The sequence below is a fragment of the Capra hircus genome, chromosome 23 (genome assembly GCF_001704415.2).
Source record: "Capra hircus breed San Clemente chromosome 23, ASM170441v1, whole genome shotgun sequence".
NCBI lineage: Eukaryota > Metazoa > Chordata > Mammalia > Artiodactyla > Bovidae > Capra > Capra hircus.
The window spans coordinates 37,503,152-37,527,186 of NC_030830.1; the positions used below are offsets into that span (position 1 = coordinate 37,503,152).

General features: G+C 42.1%; 1 protein-coding gene across 3 annotated transcripts in view; it reads right to left on the bottom strand.

Annotated features, from left to right (window-relative positions):
- Nucleotides 1–24,035, bottom strand: part of RNF8 (ring finger protein 8) — a 36,371-nt gene that overhangs the window by 6,300 nt on the left and 6,036 nt on the right. For 2 of the 3 annotated variants that reach the window (XR_001917126.1, XM_018039174.1), the window contains exons 2-7: nucleotides 19,326–19,454; nucleotides 9,127–9,867; nucleotides 6,727–6,789; nucleotides 4,337–4,426; nucleotides 2,471–2,578; nucleotides 64–268 (exon numbers count right to left, since the gene is read on the bottom strand). Coding sequence is in view for 1 of the 3 variants with exons in the window: in XM_018039174.1 (XP_017894663.1) it covers nucleotides 64–268; nucleotides 2,471–2,578; nucleotides 4,337–4,426; nucleotides 6,727–6,789; nucleotides 9,127–9,867; nucleotides 19,326–19,454 (1,336 nt within the window). In the remaining 2 variants the exon portion in view is untranslated. The remainder of the gene's footprint in view (nucleotides 1–63; nucleotides 269–2,470; nucleotides 2,579–4,336; nucleotides 4,427–6,726; nucleotides 6,790–9,126; nucleotides 9,868–19,325; nucleotides 19,455–24,035) is intronic. The other variant, XR_001917127.1, reaches the window with a different exon arrangement.

The window sequence follows — 24,035 nt, forward strand, 5'->3', positions numbered from 1 at the left end:
CCTGACTCTTCTGGATCCAAAAAAGTCTGTTGAGGGGACTCACCTCTTTCCATACTCACTCACCTTTCCGTTCCCTGATGAGGACAATTCGTCGTTCTTTCGCTTCTGAGTTCAGATTGTCTACCATCTTACTAATGCAATTGTCCAGAACCAGGGAGCGGGTTTTGGACTTGATGTCCTTCCGACAAATGGGGCATTCTACTTTCCTCTTCATCCACTCATTGATACAGTAGGAGCAGAAACTATGGGCACAGTTCAAGGTGACAGCCTATAACGGAAATGTGAACACACACATCAGAACTGTGACGCTCACTCCCCCAGGGCCGCTGTGATCTCAGAGTTAGGAAAGCAGTTAGTTCTCAAGACGAAATAGAAATTTAACCATAACTTCATCTAGAGGCCTTACAAAGGGTATCAGAATCATTCCTAGGAACTGTAAATTTTAAGTTTCATGTTAGATTATTTGTTTTCTCTCTCAAAGTTAAGCTCATAAACTCAGGCTCCAGGTAGGCTGATTTGTCTTATTTTGTTCCACCAACTCAATTCACACTGCCAACGTGGCTTAGCTATCCTGCAAATAAATGCCACTGGACTTAAGCAGGACTAGAAAACATGTGCATGTCTGATACACATGCATCACTAATTCTCAGGAAAAACAGATGTATGTCCTAATGGTGCATTAGAACCTCAATTTAAATTCACACAGTGAATACTCAGTACACAGAATGTTAGGAGGCCCTTATCTCTACTCAAAAGAAGCTTTAAAAAGTATATGTAAAAGCACTTAGGCTAGGGAAAAAGAATCTAAAAACAAAATAGGAAAAAATGTAATGGGTTCAGCTGACAGTGCCTTAAGTAATATCAATAAGCCTATGAGAAGAGAGAAAGCAGAAAAGGGCCCGTATCTGAGGTGCTCCTGAGCAACCCCAATGGTCAGCTTTCTGCCAAGGTCCTTATCACTTTTCAAAACATAAACCATACTCTTCGTTTCTCTTGTTTCTGTACATCTCCTAAGATACAACTTTTTCTGGAGCTAAAAAGTTTTCTTTCTTGCTTTTGGGAAAGCAGGGGGAAATAACACAAACTTTGTATTATTTTCCAAATGCCAAGTGGAAGCCAGAAGGCTAACTAGGAAACATTCTCAGTAAAGAATGAGACATACTAAAAAAAGAAAAAAAAGTAAAAATAAAGAATGAGACAAAATTCTCATAAACAGGACTAAAAACCTGCTGACTAAAACGAAATCTCTAACCCAACACTGATTTTAAAGGAGGACCAGCAGGGAAGGTCAGCACATGCTGTAAACCAAACAAAGATCAGGTTATTTGTCTCTTACATGTTGTGCAGACGCTCCAGGTTGGCTAACTCATCACTTATTCCGACCCCTTTCCTTGTCGTCTTCTATTACGGTGCATAAGTCATGTTGAAACAGTACTAACTGAGTTTCTCCAAAGTAGGGAATCAAATGACTACAAACTATGGGGGAAATTATGATCTGAAGTCAAAGCAGATCCAAAGCAAAAGAAACAGGTCTATCCAGGACAGATTTTTCAGGAGGCTAATAGACCCAATCTCCCTAAAGGCCACCAGAAAAAAAGGAAGCTGTGTGTGTATGCGTTTTCTTTTTAAATGAGTCTGAAAAGCACTATCATTTAACAACTTTAGTCTAACACTTGTTGTGTAAGATGAACTGGACACAAGTGGTAGAATTTGTGAAAATAAGAGAGTTTATGCAAAAAGAAGACAGGATAACAAATGAAATCCTAGGTGTGATGTTTCATTTTCATAAGGAGCCTCCGAGTCCCTGAAAAATGTTCCATTTGGCCACTGAATCCCGTGAGCATACCTCAATGACATTTACCCCCTTGTTCAAAGGCTGCACTGCACGCCCACTCTCAGCACTGTGTCCATTCAGAGCAAAGAAAGACTAGCTTTATTGAGTAGCTTTATTCTGATACTTCAAATTTCTAATGCCATCTAATTCTGGATCTGCCATATCAAATGGATCCCAGGAGTTTAAAAAAAAAAAAAAAAACCTGCAGGAGCTCAACACTAGGCAAAAAAAAAAAAAAAAACCCGCAAAACCCACAAAACCCAATAGCTCATAGTTGTCGGCAATGTAGGAAACATATGACATTCTGACCTGTGGGAGGGTGGGGCAGCCCCTAGATGGTTCTTCAAAACCAAAGTGTTTTTCCCTCAACAACAAAAAGATAAAGGCTTTATTATAGCCCCAAACACTGATTCTGCCAAAAAAAGAACTCAAGAACAAATGAAATAAGAAAAAAGCGAGTGGAGGCAAGTGAGAAGTGGCCACCTTCAGCAGCCACTTTGAAGTCAAATAGCTACAGTAAGTTCCTGGAGGAAAAATCTCTTCAGGATGTTACCCTAGAGCAGAAGCAGTCTGTGTAGCTGAGGCTCCATTCAGGGGTAGGAGAGTGAGAAGGCGTGAGCCACTACTCATCATTACCTCAACGAAGTATTCTGAGCAAATAATACACTGGAGCTCATTCTCTAGCACGTCATTCATGTGGCTAAGAACTTCCTCCTTCTGTGCTTGCACCTTCTCCTTCTCTTCCTGCAAAGACATACAACCCCACCTGTCATTCGGGAGAACTAACAAGAATGCAAAACAGGACAGAGCAGGATTAATAGTATGCAGGAGGATTCAGAAAGAATCTAAATTAAAAATCCACCCTGGCGTTGTAACACTAGAATAAAATTCTTGCCCCAAGGATTATTGCTTCTCAGAACTGCTTTCTAATATAGGGCACTGTCATCCTTTCTTTTCCTTTCTCAACTTTATGAGTATGTATTGGTATTGCAGTTTCGGTCTCCTTCCCAAAAATAACCAAAAGAGAAAAACTGAAGTCAGCATACCAACCCCGCCGACCATCCGAGGCCAGAACGAGACATTAGGTATTCTATAGCACACTGCAGTTCAGAGGGGATACAAAATCATCCTAAGCAGCCAAGAGCTCACTGGATAAGAAAGAAATGAGGAACAGTCCATAAAGGCAGGAAGCTTGAATTAGTGTATAAGGTCCTCTGTGTTCTCTGCAGATGTCTCTCCTACAAAATAAGGATAATATCCAAGGTGCCTGGAGGCAGGAGGCTGGAGAGATGGCCTGTTGAAGTATCTTCAGGCCTCACGCTCTGTGATGCTTGTTACTTCCCACTCCTGCCGTGCAGTTTCCCTGTGCTTTCCCCAAGAGACAGACTGCTTGTAGACACCCTTTTCAAGAAGGATCTAGGGTCCTCTCTTGAAGTCAACATATATTAAGTGCCCCTAATGGGGAGAGGAAAAGCCAAAAGAGGGTATATTTGAGAGGTTATTTTTCATGTTTTATTTTCTCTTCTTATCAAAGCAAAGATTGTGAGACTAATCAGGACAGCGAAGAGGGAATGGACCCATTTATAACTAGAGTCAAGCTCCTTGAAAACTTCTGAATTGCTGGGTTTAAAAAATATGGTGGCGTTTTAGAGGCTGGGGAATAAAGTACTATGTGATTTAAATAGAGGATAGGATAGCAAACCAAGTGGAAAAAGAGTCCTCTCCTTTCTGTAATCTGCTCCAGATGTGTACCTGAGGAAGGGTGGGCTGAGCAGGCATTAATTCCCAGGCATTAATTTCCCATCAGAGGAAGCAAACTGGTGGCCTGTGGACTACATCCAGCCTATAGACTTATTTACTTAGTTTGGCATTCATGGTATCAAAAAACTGAACCTGTTACTACTACTTAAAAATCGGGATACTTCACATAAACATCTGGATTTCCATTTTCTGTGGAAAACTCAGATCTGACAACACTGGGCCTGCACTTCTGCCGAGAAGAGCTGCCTCTTGGGGTATGGGTGAGGGTGGAATTCCGCCTCACAGCTCCCCACTGTGTTCTTACACCCAGGCCACTTTATTCACTTCTATTATCAGTCTGACTCCAGGGGGCATTTGAGTCTACAACCCCTAATTTAAGAGTGTCATTGATTTGATGTGAGAAATAATTACACGAATGCATCAAGATGAACCACTTTTCCTTTTGCCCACACCACCCCTTAGCCTCTGTGAGTGAGACACTCTGAAGGAACATCTACCACAGAGTGGACTAGACTGCAGAACGTACCGTCCCCAGCATTTCGCATCTGAATGAGGGAAGGGAACAGATGTTGTCTTACAGGCAGACCCTTCTACAGGCCTAAATAATTTTACAGATTACTTCCCTTGAGGCAGGGAATAGCCATGCCTCTCCCCTCATTCACCAAAGCAATCCTTGCACTGCTGAAAATGCTGAGCTGCATGTACCAACCAAATTCTAAACCTTCTTCTTCTTTCCAGTACCTTGGTCTGCTCCAATTCTTTGTCCTTGGCTTGAATGATTGCTTCAAAGTTCTTCTTGCTGCGATTTAGCTCTTCCATCAGCGACCGATACTGCAGAAACACAGCAGATACACACTCAAGATGCAGGGTACTATATTGTTCCTTTTAGCCACCAGGTCTGTCCCTCCCTCTGTCAGCAGCTTTGGTTCAAGAGATTAATGGATTGGGCAATTTCAAAATAATGTTTTTGTTTCTCCAAGACATACCAGTTAAATGCTGCCTTTTTTTTTTTTTTTTTTTTTTTCAGGGAAAGGAGCAGACAGGGAGGGAAGCCATCAAATCTATTAATCCCTCTGGAAATAACCCAATCTTCATGGTCATCCAAAGCAACTGAAGAACTTCCAGAGAGTCTGTCTTTGTGGGTTTGGCTTGGGGCCCAGGGATGTTCATTTAAAAAAAAAATTTTTATTGGTATAGTTGATTTACAAAGTTGTGTTACCTTCTGCTATACAGCAAGGTGAATCAGTTATACATATATATGGGATATGCATTTTTTAAAAAGCTACCCAAGTGACTCTGGGAACCAATGCTGAAGAACTAGTAACTAACTCTAAGGCTACCCAGCACTAGAAGCAGCTTTTAAGAAATAATTAGGGATATACAGGATTCAGGAAAACTAGATTACTGTTTTCATTGAAATGAAAAAAAAAAACCCTTAACCTATTTACTCTATAAATCTCATACTATGTGCTGATAAGGCAACACTGCCTGAACTCTGCCTTGGTATTCTGGAAACTGGCATGCCCAAGAGCTAATGGCTCATTTACCATGACTCACTGCCTACATCAAATATCAAGAAGTTCCATTTCTATGAAACATAATGGTTAAGTATAGCTTATATTTTAAATTTCATTTCAGATCCTTTTAAAGAAGGTGGTTAAGTATTCTGAAAAGATATCACTCAAAGAAATACATTTTAAAATGCATGGGCTCAAAAAAAAAAAAAAGTCAGTGATATCAGAAGTCCTTAGTATTCACCTTGACTACTAATTAGATGACTGTGCCTTAACTTTCTCATCTATAAAATGGGAAAACAGGTGCCCCTTCTACATTGGGGTTAGTAAGAAAAAACAAAGACATACATGAGAACACTCAGGGAAGTTTTAAAATCTCTATGTAAAGGCAAGTTGTTATAAGTCTGGAAAATGAAAAAGAACAGCTTCAGAAGGACCATCAAGTGAAACAAAGAACCAGTGTGCTTCATTTGAGGGTGGTGAGCCCCCAGGCACGTCAGAGAACCATGGCCTGACAGTGTCCCACGCTGGGTTAATGAAGGGGGACGGCCAAGCGCCTTATGCTGAACGACAGCATAAGTCGTTCTGTCTCAGAAGAGTGTAAGGCGTTGGGGGTGCAGGGTTCTTAATGATCCCTCAAGGATTTTCAAGAGCAGAACCTTCCTCTTTTCCAGTCAATTTCAAAATGATATCGGTATATTAATTTAATAATTCTCTAAATGGGAAACATGCCCACCCTCCCAACCTAGAAAATACACAAGCTTAGAAAATAAAATTCCAGAAAGATTGAGTTTTTCACCTAATTCTTTCCAAGGCTGTTTGTGAACCCAAGGAAATCAAAGTGGGCAAACTCCCAAGCATGCAGGAATATGTGACTGTTAGCACTGTAAGAAGGTTGACAGATAGGTAAGCAATAAAAGAACCAAATTTGAAACAAATTCTAACCCAACAGCTCATTTTTCTCAAGAAGATATGAATGCTAACCTCCTGACTTAAACTACTAATCATCACACATAACTGATAGAAGACAAAGCAGGTTTTTAAGATGCAAACAATAATAACAGAGCGAGGTACTAAAGTTAAATTAAACAAGTAACAGGCAATCTTTTAGGATAATTTTATTCCTGTGAGTCTTGCCTGTTTAGTAAATTGATGTTTCAGTGGCTGGTAAACTGCAAATTCTCAACCTAACCTAAGATGCGTAATTGGAACATTCTTGAATGGTTTCAGAATGGCTTCAGCTCAGGAATAGTGAGGTAATGGAGGCGCTGCAGGCCCTGGTGGCCAAGTCACGGCTCGCAATTTCCCTCTGCTGCCCTCACCTTTCTGAATGTGTGCAGCCATTCTCCCAGAGAGCCTCCTAATTGCTACAGGCTCTGTTTCATCTTCACTAGAGCATCTCGTGCTCAGATGAAGATGTAAGCTTTCACGCTGAGGTCTGGCATGTCTGTGAGGTTCCAAATCTCAGACCTGATGCTGTGAGCTGCTGCCACCTGCTCCGTCTACAGGCTGGAGGTGCTGCAGAGGGGTGTGCAGAGGCAGCCAGTGGGCACATGAAGCCTGGCTGCCCCCACTCTCGCCCACTATAATCTCAGGGCAACAGCAAACATAAGTTACCTCCTGCAGAGCCTGGGCCAGCTGCTGCTTCAGGTCCTCTTCGCCTTCCTCTTTCTCCAAACCCTGAAAAGCCAAAAACAAAATGGAAGGCTTCCCTGTAGAAAGGGGGGAAAGGGGCAAAATACAGTAACAAGCAGAGCTGACCTGCTAGCAGAGGCATCTGGAAACAATAGGGGGCAGGGAGGGAGTGGAAAATCTCCCATTTTACTTTAAGCTGTTGGCAGTAAGGGACTTAAGCAGAGTTAAACTGCTCAAACACTGCACATCTCAGGGCTGCCACCTTCAAGTCACCACTCAGGGGGCTCTGGAGCAGCTCTGGATTAATACTCCAAGTCCCCTTCACTGGCTAATGCTATGACTCTCAAAAGGAAGGAAACTGAGAGTTTCTGCATCACCAAGTATCTAAATTGAAATACAATCTCCTGGGCTGGCACTCACAGCTCCGCCGTGTTTCTTTCCTCAGTTCTGGCCGCTCTGTCTCTCACTCCGCGTCTTTCCCACCTCTGGCCCATAAGCTGTTCCTCCTCCGCCGGCCTTGGCTGCATTTCCTCCAGGGCCCCTCAAGTATGGATGTCTTCCACATCATCGCTCCCCTACATCCAGCACCCTCCACCAGAACCTCTGGGTCCTTCCCTCCTTAAGAATTACCTGCCCACTTAATACACCAACTGGAAACTGTTCTCTTAATCTACAGACTTTTGAAACTACTGTGATTATTTTCTGTGTATCTTGTCTCAACAAGATCTATTCCTTTATGACAAAAACCATTAAGCATCTTTATAACCACCCAGACCCAAGTATAGTGCCAGGCAACCTGGGCGCTCAAAAAAAATTCTGTGTAGGAATTCCCTGACCGTCCAATTGTTAGGACTCTGCACTCTCACTGCTGAAGACCTGGGTTCAATCCCTGGTCAGGGAACTAAGATCCCACAAGCTGCGCAGTGCACCCAACTCCACCCCGCCCCTCCAAAAATCTGTGTGAAATAACAAGGGTTTAATGAGCTTCTGAGCAAGCAGCAAGGGTAGGATAAATTCCTAGGGCTTGGTACAGAGGAAAATGCAGCTAGTAATAAAGGACTAGATACACCTCACTATGAGCAATTTATATATGACCCTCTCATTCCTAGAGAAATTCCCTAAATGAGTCCTTTTTGCCTTTCTTTACCCTTTTAGTATGGAAAAAGATTTGACAGCTAGCTACATCTTGAAGCATGCCCAGAGCAGCCACAAATATTAATTAACAGTAACTCTTGTTATTGAACATATTAGCCTTTAAAAAGAGTTCTGCTCTGGTGAAGGTGTCATACACTAAATATGTAGAGATAAACCTTCCTCTATTAATTTCAAGAACCAGTCCAGGCTGGAAAAGGGCAGCAAAAACATACACATAAACAAGCAATGTATACCCCGAGAAAGACCCACTTAATCCATGGCCTTTGCTAAGAGCATCAGTTCAAGGGGATAGCAGGGCTTAGATGAAATCTATAAATTGTTCAGAAATAAGCCAACACAAGTGGTTGTTTCTTACCCTGAGTAAAGTAAAGGAAAGATAAAAGCTTATTCACGTCAATCCTGATTGGCCCTTCTTAGTTCTAAGTCAACAATGGGGAATTCTTGACATTCAGTCTTACCTGAGGAAGTGGGTGGGAGTAAATCATGTGGTTCTAGCCAGATGGGAACTGACATTTTCAGCAGAACCAGGATCAGCCCTAGCCAAGAAGCTCTGTGCAAGAGCTGATCATCTAAACAAATGACTCAGGGATGCAGACACATTTACTCTCACGTTGACACAGCCAAGACAGTCATTTTATCTACTGAAGAGGCAGACATCCTGTGGAAGGTAGCACTCAACCCAACAACTGAGTGATGGTATATCTGCCCCCTCCCATGTCGGCTACTCAGGACAGAAATAAACATTTTTGCTTTTCTAGCCTCCCACTTCCTAGGTTAGCTACAAAGCTAACAAGTAACAGGTAAATCAAGGGCAGAGTAACCAGCTGACCTCTACCTGCCTTGGGTACAGGAATTTGGCTTTGACCTCAGGGCAGAGGAAGATTACTCATGAAAACAACCAATACTTTAATTGGAGTGTACTATTGGGGGTATCTTGACCTTCATCCAGCCTCTCTCTAAATTCACCTCGGCTCTGAGATGCCTCAGCTTTTACAACCTCATGCATCTTGGCTGGTTCTGCCAGTCCCCTTACCCCATGTTGACAACCCAACTCTGGCTCCTGATCTGACCATCATGCATACCTCAAAGTTTTCTGATCACATTACACCTCTTGTCCCTGACACTAAACATATGGGCCCTGATCTAGAAACAGAGAGCTCTGGTCACAGGCTCACAAGGGGCCTGCCCACCCCAAGGGGCATCTTGTCCTTCCCTCCTGCGTGGTACCTGGAGATGCTGCTGCTCTTCCTGGATGGTCTTCTCCAGCTGCTCCACTCTGGCCTGCTGTTGGGCCTGCTCCGCACACAGCTGGGACTGTAAATCCTGCAGTTCCTGCTCCATTTTCACAATCTTCTTTGAGCTCCCTTTTTTGGTCTGCTTTTTCACATTCAGAACAGCTACCTGTTTTTCCTGCATCTGTGTTCTCAGCATTAGGATCCTGGACATGGTTACCTTAAACAGCTCTAAGTTGCTCTGAGATGCTGAAGGATTTGAGGCTTTCTTCTTATGATGATGAAGCTCTATAACTTTTGCAGGGCCTGGGTTAACATGAGTCCCTGTGGTCTTCCCACTTGGCTCAAAAGAAGTCAACTTAGGATCCAAATATTCAGAAGGTTGACTGGCCACTTTACCCTTCCCATGTGACTTCACTGGCTGACCAGGTTCACAAGACAATTTAGTTATTTTGGATTTCAAATTTGAGGGGCCTTCAGCTCCAGAACCCTCTAATTCATCCAAACTAAATTTCCTTTTAGTTCTCAAGCCCTTATTTTTTTCCATCATCTGGTCACTTTTAGGGAAAAGACAAGGATAAATCCTCTCCCAGTCTTCTTCGGTAACTTCATATTCATACTCTGCATTCTCCTTATTATCCAGAGGTACCCCAAGCTGGATGTGATCTCCTTTATGGATAGAATAGACCTTTAAAGGTTCTAGACGTTTTCTGTTCAGCCAGACACCATTTAGACTCTAGGGAAAGGGAAAAAAGACAAAATAAGCTTCATGATTTTCCTCCTCTTAATTTTTCTGCTGCTGCTGCAAAACCTTCTATCTTTTTAGGAAGAAACCCCTTGAGAACAAATAGAATAGAAATTCATAAACCACCATTCTTAAAAACAGGATTCTTCAAATAGTGCTTTGGCTTATTACCTATATGACGTTCATGTCTTCAGAGAACTGCCTGTATAACAGGCAGGAATCACCTTATTACTGGAGGATGAATTTACTCAATTAAATGCAGTAGCATTAAAACAAACTGAAATCAAATAGCTCTACTGACATAAACTAGGGGCAAAGGGCCAAGACTAGAAAACTGCTGTTAGTAAAGGCAGTAGCATTCTAATGATGAGGTTCCAAGAAAGTCATGCAGGCACTATCTCTGGATGTGTGTGACCCCAGAGCACACTGGTGAATTGAAAAACACTTCCTAGAACTCATAAACCAAGAAAGAAAGTACCAACACCTAGCACTGTGGTCAAATTGAAGGTGGGATCTGACCCAAACAACAACCCCAGGGAGGAGACCCAGGTTCAATCCCTGGGTCAGGAAGATCCCCTGGAGAAGGGAATAGTTATCTACTCCAGTAGTCTTGCCTGGAGAATTCTGTGGACAGAGGAGCCTGGCATGAACTGTAGTTCATGGGGTCGCAAAGAGTCGGACATGACTGAGCAACTGACACTTTCACTTTCGATGGGTAACAACATAGAGGTTAAGAGCCAGAGTCTGGATTTATACAAACTTAGGTTCATAGCTCAAATGAACCACCTTGGGCTTCTTACTTGCATGGCCTTCAGCAATTTACTCTTTGTATATCAGTTTTGACTGTAAAATAGTACAGTTCCTACCTCATACTGCTCCTGTGAGGAATGACTGAGATAATTCCTGTAAAACACTTAGCACAGTGACTCGCATATAACAAATGATCAATATTTACTTTTGTGGTTTAAATCACAGTGTGGAGATTAAGAGCAGGGACCCTGAAGTCAGACTGCCTGGGTTTGTAATCTGGCTCCATTACTTAATGGTTGCATGACTCAGGCAAGTTTCTTAACTTCTCTAGGCCCCAGTTGCCACATCTATCAAGTGGAAGATAATAACAGTCTCCCTCATGGTGTTTGTGTGGCTTTAATGAGATAACATATGTAATATACTTAGAAAAAGTACCTGACACATGGTAAGCATTATGTAAGGGTATATGCAAGGACTCACTACTTTTTCTGGCTCAGCTGATTTATCAACAAGCACTTCAACCCTATGTTCAGCATCTTGCAAGGTAAACATACTGAGTGCAAAAGCAGAAGATATGAAAACAACTTTTAGCAGCTGACTCTGGAAAGAAAAACACAAGGGCATATTTAAGCAAATGTGGGATCACATAGAACAGCCTATAAATGCAAAGGAGTATCATGTAGAGCTGAGCTAGCTAAGAGATGCTAAGTGGGGATGACAAGTCCTAAAATAGACTTGAAGCAAATGCAGGATTTAAAGTTTAAAGAGACAAGTGGGCATTTTAACCCATATCAAGGACTTAACTTTGGGGGACAGGCCGGAGATGAAATTCACATCTGGACTGGGACTAAAGGTTATATTCATTCAACAAAGGAGAGGAATGGAGACCAGAAGAAGAGTCAATTTAAAATTATACACAGGAAACAGCCTCAGGGAAAGCAGTATGACACAGGGGGCCACCTAATGCCAACGTTTAAGAAAAACTCAAAGGCAAAGTCAAGGTTAATAAATCAAGAGGTTACAGGAGTAGCCTAAGATGAGAGAAAGCAAGGATTCCCTAAAAAGCGGGGGCAAACTCTTTAAGACCTTTGGCAGCCCTCCACTAGATCCTCTGCATTAACCTGCCTCCTTCAAAGCCCTTTAGGTCTTGAAAAATAAGCTTTCAAAATTTTCCGATCACATTTTATCCTTGGATCCCTCTGTTTACCCATTAATCACTCCTTGGTGACACCTAGTGGTATAATTTGGACCAGAGGCCCAAATTGGGTTCGCTCACAAAGCGACTATAGAAAAGATGAAAACAACCACGGCTATATAGGAACAATCAAGTACTGCCCAGGATATGATCTCAAATACAATGGTTTAAATAAATCAAACTCCTGTCAACACTTTCTTGATGCTGGTTTTCGTCATCACCAGTATGAACAATGTCAGCAGCAGCGAAGTAATAACCAAAGAAAAGCCTGCCCAATGTCTGAGTCATCAATGGAATAAGGGTGGAATAATCCTCAGCCCCTTAAATGCTGATTACTTCACTTGATGCTCAATCTCTGTCTAGCGTTTTAATCAGTTGTTCAGAACAGTGGAAACCCAAAGCCAAAAGCCAATGTTTCTGTGCAGTTCCCTAGATGATTTATGTAGCTCATAAATGGTTCTCAGCCCTAACCCTATAGAGTGAAATCACCTGGAAACGTTTAGAACAAATAGCAGTGCCTGAGTCTCATCCTCAGACTGAATTAATTGGTCTGAGATGGGTACTAGGCATCAGGATTTTTAAAGCCAGGTTTAGATGCAAACACCGTGTAGAATCACATCAAGACACAAGGCACTTTTGCAGTCAACCCTTCACCCATTACCAGGCATCTATCTACTCATCTGGTCTCTACATAGGTCTGCCTTTTCCAACTGTTGTATAAATGGAATAATACACAGTATGTACCCTTTGGAGTCTGGCTTCTTTTGCTTAGCATGATGATTCTGAGATGTGTCCACTTGGTTGCATTACAGTAGTCTGGTATTTTTATTGCTGAGTAGTACTCCAGAGTACGGGAGTACCAGCTTGTTTCTCCATTCCCTAGTTGTTTCCTCCAGTTTTTGGTGATTATGAATAAAGCCACTAGAAACATTTAGGTACAAGTTTTTATGAGAACATAAGTCCCTATTAATCGGGGGTAAATACCTAGAAATAGAATCACCGGTTAAGTGATTAACTGTTTAATTGTAAGAAACCGCCAAACTGTTTTTCAAAGCGGTGGTACTATTTAGTTTCCTCACTTGCAATGTTTAAGAGTTCCAGTTACTCGGCATACTCATCAGCACTTGGTAATGTATTATTTTAGCATTTCTAATAGGTGTACCAGTCAATATTTTTAAAAAATTCTTTACTAGAACATAGCTACAAACATAAAAGGGTATAAATCATAAATGTACAACTATATGAATATCACAAAGTGAACATTTCAGTGTAACTACCACAAGGTTTAAAAAAAAAAATTCCACATTATCAGCACCCCAGAAACATCCCTGTGCCTCCTCCTAGCCACTAACCACGTCCCTTGCTCCCTGCCATAAGGTGACTAGTAGCCTGGCTTAACGTCCCACATTAGCTTTGCCTGGTTTTGAATATTATATAAATGGCATTCAGTTCAGTTCAGTCGCTCAGTCATGTCTGACTCTTCGCAACCCCATGAACCGCAGCACACCAGGCCTCCCTATCCATTACCAACTCCGGGAGTCCACCCAAACCCATGCCCATTGAGTCAGTGATGCCATCCAACCATCACATGTGCTCTGCATGTAAGTTAAATAACCAGGGTGACAATATACAGCCTTGATGTACTCTTTTTCCAATTTGGAACCAGTCTATTGTTCCACGTCTGGTTCAAACTGTTGCTTCCTGACCGGCATATAGATTTCTCAGGAGGCAGGTCAGTCAGGTGGTCTGATATTCCCATCTCTTTCAGAATTTTCCACAGTTTGTTGTGATCGACACAGTCAAAGGCTTTAAGCTTAGTCAATAAAGCAGATGTTTTCTGGAACTCTCCTGCATCAAAAAATTGCTTTTTCGATGATCCAATGGATGTTGGCAATTTGATCTCTGGTTTTGCTGCCTTTTCTAAATCCAGCTTGAACATCTGGAAGTTCACAGTTCACATACTGTTGAAGCCTGGCTTAGAGAATTTTGAGTATTATTTCGCTGGTGTGTGAGATGAGTACAATCATGCAGTAATTTGAACACTCTTTGGCACTGCCCTTCTTTGGGATTAGAATGAAAACTGACCTTTTCCAGTCCTGTGGCCACTGCTGAGTTTTCCAGATTTCCTGGCATAATTGAGTGCAGCACTTTAATAGCATCATCTTTTAGTATGTGAAATAAGCTCAACTGGGATTCCATTACCTCCACTAGCTTTGTTCATAGTAAATGCTTCCTAAAGCCCACTTGACTTCGCATTCCAGGATGTCTGGCTCTAGATGAGTGATCACACCATCGTGGTTATTTATCTAGGTCATGAAGATCTTTTTTGTATAGAAAGAGCAAGACTTAGCCGAGCAAGATCCAGTTTTTCCCACGGCCAGTCCCTCCCATGAGGAAGCTTACACAAGCCTTCAGCCTCATCCACCAGAGGGCAGACAGAAGAAAGATGACCCACAATCCCACAGAGGCTAGAATGAAAATCACATCACAGAAAGTTAACCAGAATGAAAAAAAGCAGAGGGCTATGCTCCAGATGAAGGGACAAAACCTCAGAAAAACAACTAAATGAAATGGAGATTAGGCAACCTTCCAGAAAAAGAATTCAGAAGTGTGATAATGAAGATCATCCAGGATGCTGGAAAAAGAAGAGAGAAGATGCAAGTAATGTTTACCAAAGACCTAGAAAAATGAAAAAAACAAGCAAACAGAGATGAACAATACATTAGAAGAAATCAACAGCAGAATAACTGAGACAGAAGAATGGGTAAGTGACCTGGTGGTCACTTACAGATGTCTCACATCCATAAGACAGAATGGTGGAAATCACTGCTGCAGAACCGAATATAGAAAGAAGAATGAAGAAGAATGAAGGTAGCCTAAGAGACCTCTGAAAATGAAAAGTGAAACTGTTAGTTGCTCAGAGACCCCTGGGACAACATTAAATGCAACAACATTTGCATTATAGAGATCCCAGGAAAAAAGAGAGAGAAAAGACCCCAAAAAAATATTTTAAAAGATAATAGCTGAAAATTTCCCTAACATGGGAAAGGAAATAGTCAACCAAGTCCAGGAAGCATAAAGAGTCTCAGGCAGGATAAATCCAAGGAGTAACACACCAAGACACATAGTAATAAAAACTGACAAAAAATAAAGATAAAGATAAAATGTTAAAAGCAACAAGAGAAAAATGACAACTAACAGACAAGGGAACTCCCCATCAGGTTATCAGCTGATTTTCTCAAAGAAACCCTACGAGCCAGAAGGGAATGGAATGATGTATTTAAAGTGGTGAAAAGGAAGAACCTACAACCAAGAATACACTACTCAGCCAGACTCTTGTTCAGGGAAAACCTAAAACCAAGAATAATACTTTACCCAGCAAGACTCTCGTTCAGATTTGACAGAGAAAGCAAAAGCTTTCCAGAGACGCAAAAGTTAAAGAGAATTCAGCATGACCAAACCAGCTTTATTTGCAACAAATGGTAAATGAACTTCTCCAGGCAAGAAACACAAGACAGGGAAAAGACCTATACAAAATTAACCTCAAACAATTAAGAAAATGGTAATAGGATCATACCTATTGAAAATTACCTTAAATGTAAATGAATTAAATGCACCAACCAAAAGATATAGACTAGCTGAGCAGATGAAAACATGTGCATGTACGCACTTCCACTTACCACATCACTCTGCTTGACTCCCCTAAATTGTATGTAATTATTTTATATTGTTAGGTTAATCATGTTATCATTGTGACTTGCGATTGTAATTATCTTTTATTTTTTGTCTGGCTATTGATTGTGAAAACTGATAAATATCTTCTACTATGGTGAAAAAGAAAAGGACAGTGAAGCAAACAAAAGTGAAAATGACAGGGCCCCTCAAAATATTCATGTTCATCATTTTGTCATATCCATCACAGCTTTACTCCACAATCTGAAGAGGACAAAATATAAAACAAACATCTTTTCCCAAGGGGAAAAAAAAAAAGAATATTCCATAGTTTATTTATCCATTCTATTGTTGAAAGAAATTTGGGTTGCTTCCCTGGGAGTGAAAATATTGTGTGTGTGTGTGTGTCTGTATGTCAGAGCTTCCCAGATGGCTCAGTGGTAAAGAATCCACCTGCCAATGCAGGAGACATGGGTTCAATTTCGGACAGGAGATGCCCTGGAGAAGGAAATGGCAACCCCCTCCAGTCTTGCATGGGAAATCCCACGGACAGAGGAGCCTGGGTGCTGCAATCCATGGGGTCACAAGAGTGGAACATGACTTAGCCCTACACAACAACAACAATGTATGTATGTATATACACATATATACATACACAACTTTAATAAATAATGACAATTTTCCAAAGTAGTTGTACCTATTTACATTTCTATCAAAAGATTACTTGGCTCCATACCCGTGTATATATGGCATCATTAAAATGTAATTATAGTTACTCTGACTACAGGGTGTGTTGTGGTATTCCAGCAGGTATTTCACAGATCATTAATGAAGCTGAACAATGTTTCATGGACACTGAACAATCGGACAGAAACTTCTATGAAGTGCCTGGTTCTTGCCCATTTTTAAAACTGGGTTATCTTTCTTTTTGATTTGGAGTTCTGTATACATCCAGTGGCTCAGATGGTAAAGAATCCGCCTGCAATGCAGGAGACCTGGGTTTGATCCCTGGGTTGGGAAGATCCCCTGGAGGAGGGCATGGCAACCCACTCCAATATTCTTGCCTGGAGAACCCCCATGGACAGAAGGGCCTAATGGGCTGCAGTCCATGGGGTTGCAGAGAGCTGGACACGACTGAGCAACTAAGCACACGTGCACGCACACACACCCCCCCATCCAAGTATAAGCCCTTCACTTGGATCTTCCACTTTGAACATGCTTTCACTCTCTTAATGATATATTTTGGTGAATGGAAATTCTTAATTTTAATGTGATATTATCAGTATTTTTAAAAAGTATCCCACATATGGACAAAATTGGAAACAATTGAGAACCACTGCTCTAGCTGCCGGGAGGCGGAAAGCTGCATTGCCCCAAGGAGCAAGGTTTGTTCAGACTCAAGTGTCCCCAGAAGGGGTTAAACTAGATCATTGCTAAGGTCCCCTTTTCAGTGCCAATTTCTATTCTGCTCACAGTGCCTTGCCAAGAGTGCCGAACCAATTTACTTAGCATTTATGCTCTCCTTCAACACCATGCCAACTCAACTTAATCCTAGTGCAGGAAGATACTTTCTCCAACAGCTTAAATCTAGCAGTTTTATGCATGCAAAATGAGGCCGCTGGGCAGGCCAGCAGGATACCTGTGATACTATGAATTATAATAAGAAATATATATTTGGTATTCATCCCCATTTCTAGCACAGTTTCTAAAACCCTTGAAATTTCCTAAGTGGTAAGAGAGATCAAGGTATCCTTTGTTATGTTAATGAGGTGACTTTTGGAATGCCCCAGGGTCACCTATGAGGTCTGGCTGCCAGGGGAACCAATCCAGTGACTGGAGGGCTGGAACTCAGTCTATCTTAGTTAACATCCGATTTCAGTCCCACCCCTCAAGCCCTGGGAGGGGAGAGAGGCGAGAGGTTGATCATCACTGGCCAGTAATTCAATCAATTACACATATGTAATAAAGTCTCCATAAAAGCCCAAAAGGATGGAGTTTGATGGAAGCTCTGTGTCTTTTCCCATATACAATCCTAAAGGAAATCAGTCCTGAATATTCATGGAAAGACTGATGCTGAAGCTCCAATACTTTGGCCACCTGATGCAAAGAATTGACTCACTGGAAAAGACCCTGATGCTGGGAAAGATTGAAGGCAGGAGGAGAAGGGGATGACAGAGGAAGAGATGGTTGGATGGCATCACTGACTCAATGGACATGAGTTTGAGCAAGCTCCAGGAGCTGGTGATGGACAGGGAAGCCTGGCATGCTGCAGTCCATGGGGTAACAGAGTCAGACATGACTGAGTGATTGAATTGAACTGATGCATCTTTTTCACAAGAATGTTCACCTGTATCCCCGACCATGTCCTTCCACAATAAACTGGTAAACGTAAGAAAACTTATTTCTGAGCTGTGAATCACTCTGAAGCTGACTAATTAAATCCAAAATGGGAGGTGGCCATGGGAACCTCTGATTTAGCCAGTCAGCCAGAAGTACGGGTTAAAACCTGGACTTGCAACTGGCACCCAAAATTCAAGGACAGGGTCCTTGGAACCTCCAACGTATAGCCAGTCAGAAGCACAGATGCTAACCTGGGGTTGCGACTGATATCTGAAGTAGAAAGCAGTCTTGTGGGACTAAGCCCTCTATCTGTAGAATCCGATGCTATCTCAGGTAGACAGATGGGGGTGGGGAGGGAACTCCCCCACACCTGTTGGAATTGGTCTCAGAATCATCTTAATACCCTTCCTTCTAACAGGTATCTTTAAAATCCTTCCAGAGCAGTGCAAAGTGGTGTCAAAAGACATTTCACACTTCCTAATCCTTAACTGGTTATAGTAGAATTTCTCTCACTTCACAATCTATATTTTCACTGTACTTGCACTTTAGGTACAAATTTCACATATGCACTTTAGGTACTTCCTAATTGCTGGGTCTACACATTATTTCAACTTCCTTAGTATTTGTGGTTTTCAAATTTGTTTCAAGCGAAAAAAAAAAAATTAAGGAAAGCTTCCTTAGGGCACTAATACACGAAACATGTTAAAAGTGAGGGAAGGGGTTTGCCTGATGGAAAGGAGGGGGAAAGAGAAGGAGCAAGTGTAGTCAGCTCAGCTCCTCCTGTTCCCCATGCCCTGAATCACAGGTGAACCCTCGAATCTTCATCAGATTCCCAAGGTCTTTGGACCTTTGACTCACAAGAGAAAAAATTCCCTGGTAACTTAGTCTAGTTTCTGGAACAGGAGGACCTATTGCCCCAACCCAGGTGTTCCTTTGCTGTTCAGTTGCTACGTCATGCTACATTCTTTTGTGACCACATGGATTGCAGCCCCCAGGCTCCTCAGTCCGTGGGATGTCCCAGGCAAGAATACTGGAATGGGTTGCCATTTCCTTCGCCAGGGGATTTTCCTGACCCAGGGATTGAACCCTCATCTCCTGCATTGGCAGGTGGATTCTTTACCATTGAGCCACCAGGGAAGCCCAGATGTTCCTTACAAAGTAACTTATTTTGGCATAATCTAACCTCTGGCAGCACAGAGAAGTAGTCATCTCTGGGCAAGACAAGTAAGTAGCTATGGTATAAGATATATTTTTTAATCTTTTAATTTTGTACCATGTATTACCTTTGGAGAGGAAAAAAACGCTAACCTAAAAATAAACAGGCAGGAGGGAGATTCAAGAGGGAGGGGATATACATATACCTATGATTGATTCACATTGATATATGGCAGAAACCAACACAATACTGTAAAGCAATTATCCTCCAGTTAAAAATAAATAAAATTTTTTAAAAATCCAATAAAAGTAACTAGGCTTCTGTGGATTAGCGTACCTTGTTGTCCGTAATTGTCCACTGGCCCTCAGCATTCTGCTTCAAAATACAGTGGTTTCGGGAAATCATCAGAGGGCAGATTTTTGATACCAACTGGTATGTAACACCAAATCCTCGCCCTACAGTCACCTAGGAAGATAATAACAAGTAAGAGACACAATCAGCCACTGCACTGGAAAAGGAGGTCCTTTACCATCTTGTCAACCAGCAGTATTCACAAGTCTTGACTTATGAAACCAGACTCCCACGAAACACAAATAGGTCATTGGCCATCTCCTCCTTCATTTGCCACTGGAGCCACTGAGTAGAAAAGGGCAAAAAGCTGTGATGAGATAGTTGAACAGAGTTAGCCATGGAGTCGGAGAAGGCAATGCACCCCACTCCAGTATTCTTGCCTGGAGAATCCCATGGACAGACGAGCCTGGTGGGCTGCAGTCCATGGGGTTGCTAAGAGCCGGACACGACTGAGCGACTTCACTTTCACTTTTCACTTTCATGCATTGGAGAAGGACATGGCAACCCACTCCAGTATTCTTGCCTGGAGAATCCCAGGGACAGGGGAGCATGGTGGGCTGCCGTCTGTGGGGTCGCACAGAGTCGGACACAACTGAAGCGACTTAGCAGCAGCAGCAGCAGCAGCCAGAGTATTAAGGTTGGTGAAAGTGAAAGTGAAGTCGCTTAGTCGTGTTCGACTCTTTGCAACCCCACAGACTGTAGCCTGTCAGGCTCCTCTGTCCATGGGATTTTCCAGGCAAGAGTGCTGGAGTGGATTGCCATTTCCTTCTCCAGGGGACATTCCCGACCCAGGAATTGAACCCGAGTCTCCCCCATTGCAGGCAGACGCTTTACCATGGGAGCCAAATGAGAGTCAATTCCTAGGCAGGCTGATCAGAAGTCGGGGTCCCCAAGGAGGAGAAAGGGATCTGGGGCTCTTGAAGCAGAGACAGGGGTCTAGGGTTCTCAAGGAGGAGGAAAGGACAAACTTTTTTTTCCCTTTACATTCCTTAGTCTTAGTCACATAAAACATTTTTTCCTTTAAGCCCAGAACTGATGATTACACAACAAACAACTCAGTTTAAACTCTGTACTAAGGATTATATAACAACAATGTATCCTGCTTGAGGACAGTTTCTCCTTCCTGAAAGCCTTCTGGCTAATCCTGTTATCTTAAAATGTAAATTATGGGAGTAGGTCTAGTAAGATCTTTACAACCTTGAGACATTCTTTTGATTTATTGTAATAACTAGTTAAAAAGTATATAACTCGCTTGTTAACACTCAGGAAAAGGGGTTCTCCATCCCCTTCTGATGTCTACATCAGAAGCTTTCCTGTCCCTTTTCATTTTAATAAAACTCTGCTGTACAAAAGCTCTTGAGTGATCAAACCTGGTCCCTGGTCCTGAAGTTAAATCTTCTGATTCTGAAAGGCCACTCATAGGATGGAGGATTCCTTTCTACACACCCCCATCAACTAGTCTTAAACACTGCCAAGAACTATAGCTTCTATATAAGACAGTCTCTCCAGTTTTTTAATGGCTCTAACTTGGCCTCTTTCTTCCTATAAATTCCATTCTTTGGCCCAGGCTCTGCTCTGGACACCACCAGAAAAATCTCCAATCCCCCCTTTTCACATGGCAGCTATGAAGTATCCATCAAATCTTCCCTTTTCTTGCCCCTGTGTTTCCAATTACTTCAATGTACCTCCACGGCATAGGTTTGAGTCTTTCTGCCATCCTATGGGTCTGTGAAGAAACCCCTGGTTTATTTTTATTCCTAGATGCCACATCAAGAAAAATAAACCTAATTTTTACTACACAGCTGATGCAAGTATCACTTTCCCAGTCCTAGATATTATCACTGGAGCACAGAATGCATTGGCTTTCATGGCAGATATATCGCACTGTCAATGTATCCTCAGGCTTAGGAATAATTCGATTTCTTGGTCTAATCTTTCCCTGAAAGAAATAAGGAAAGTAAGCTGAGCACCAAAGAACTGATGCTTTTGAACTGTGGTATTGGAGAAGACTCAAGAGTCCCTTGGACTGCAAGACCAAACCAGTCAATCCTCAAGGAAATCAGTCCTTTAGGAAATATTCATGGAAGCACTGATGCTGAAGCTGAAACTCTAATACTTTGGCCACCTGATTTGAAGAACGGACTCATTGGAAAAGACCTTGATGCTGGAAAAGATTGAAGGCAGGAGGAGAAGGGGACAACAGAGGATGAGATGGTTGGATGGCATCACTGACTTCATGGACCACAGTTTGAGCAAGGAGTTGGACAGGGAAGCCTGGCGTGCTACAGTCCATGGGGTCAAAAAGAGTTGGACATGACTGAGTGTCTGAACTGAACCCTCCCCTAAGAATTTTTATGCTAAATCATGTCTCTTCTATCCTATATTTGACTAGTTGGATTCCAGTGCAGGACCAATTGATTCCTTTTAAATTTCATCTTGTTAGTTCAGCCTATCATGAGCTTGTCAAGACCTTTCTAAATTTTTCATCTGCCATCAGACATACTCAGTATCTCTTCCAGCTCTGAGTCACCCACCAAATTGATATGATGCCCTCTGTACCTTCATTCAAGACACAGATAAAAAGATTAAAATAAGCTGCAACCAAAGGCAAAGCTCTCAGGACAGCCTAGTAAACATTCTACCACACAACTCAGCGATCACCTTCAACGGTTATGAAATAAAAGTCGCTCAGTCGTGTCCGACTCTTTGTGACCCCATGGACTATACAGTCCATGGAATTCTCCAGGCCAGAATACTGGCGTGGGTAGCCATTCCCTTCTCCAGGGAATCTTCCCGACCAAGGGATCAAACCCAGGTCTCCGGCATTGCAGGTGGATTCTTTACCAGCTGAGCCTTCCCTGGTGGCTCAAGAGGATAAAGCGTCTGCCTGCAGGGCAGGAGACCTGGGTTCGATCCCTGAGTGGGGAAGATCCTCTGGAGAAGGAAATGGCAACCCACTCCAGTACTCTTACCTGGAAAACCCCATGGATGGAGAAGCCTGGTAGGCTACAGTCCATGGAGTCGCAAAGAGTCAGACAAGATAGAGCAACTTCACTTTCAACAGTTATAGTTCAACCAAAAGATGAAAAAGTCCTTATTTCCCATTTTATCCATAAGGACAGGTTGCAATGAAGTCCCAGTTCACATCTAACATATTTTTATGACAAACCAGTCGAGTTCATAATAACCCTGTGAAGGAAGGAAATTAGATTCTTCTGGAATCCAGATCGCAGAATTTGCTTTTTCTTCTTGGTACACAAGTCACCTCTTTAATGATCTATAACCCCAACCTTACCTGGGAATATTAAGCCAAATAGTCTATGGTTTTCTAAAAGCTGCCCCTTTTATTCCTTTTGAAATTCTTTCAAAATCATGCCTGTCCTCAGTCCCTCAAAAACCACCACAGCTCTTTGCCCCAATCTTTTCCTCCCCACAAACTCTCATCTCAGTAACTCACACTACCACCCAACCCACTGCTTAGCCTCAAACCCAGGAGCTGTCCATGTCCCTCATCCGGATCCACATTCAAATCATCAGCAAAATCTACTGGCTGGAATTCAAATATGCCCTAAATCTATTCACTTCTATCAGCGGCCACTATCTTAATCCAAACCACACTGCTTCCTCTAGTTACGCCGTTTTTGCTCCTGTGCTAGCCCCCATTCTTTACACAGTGGCTAGAGTAGTAATATAAAAACCTTAAACCAGGTCTTCCCCTTTCTTAAAATTCTCTAATAATCCAAACTTCCTTCCATAGTCTCTAAGGCTCTCAATGTCCTAACTCCCTCTATCTCTTCAGTTTATCTCACATCATGGTTAGAAACACTGACTTCTACCTGAGGGTATTTTCACCTGTCTCCTCAGATTAGAACAGTCTTCTTTCAAACATCTGCATGGGCTCCTTCCCATCTTTCAAGTTTCAGCTCCTCAGAGGCCTAACCCTGATTACCTGATCTAAGTTGCTGCCTGCTCCTTCCCTCGCCATTGCATCCCTTCACATTATTAGCATGTGCTTACCGCAATCCAAAATTACCTTGCTTGTTTCACTTATTTTTGTCTACTTTTATTTATTTTTCTAAATTTATATTTAGAATTTAAATTTCATGATCAGGGACCTTTTCCATCTTGTGTACCACAGTATTTCTGTACTCAGAGCCTCTTTCTGCTCAGTAAATATTTGTGAATAAATGGAAGAATAAAGAGATCTTGCTTATGAGTCCTCCTGGATTCCAGGAGATGGGTGTTTTTTAGGTCAGAAGTTGGAAAATGGGTTATTACCACTGGAAACCACGGAGCAGCAGCCAGGAACCTTACAAATCTGACTTGTTTGCCTTTAAAATGTAGTGATCACCTCAACCAAAATCCTGAGTCTCAAGCTTCTCAATGCTTTGATAGTTTGCCGGAAATTAATTATAGAAGTTCCTCTGAACACACATATCCTTTAAAAATGGAATGTTAAGGATTTATCTGTCATCCATATTCAATAAGAATTTCCATTTAGGTAGCTTTATTTCTGGCAAGAAAGTATTCAATAGTCCACTTTAATATTTGAGGGGAGACAGACTGCCATTATGGGTAGCCTGGAGAAAATAATACAAAAAAGGGAATAATGAGTGCTTTTTCTGAAATTGCCTATGAACTCTGAATCCAGGAAAGGAAGGAAACACTTTTTTGTCTTTCCCTTCACTATCTGGT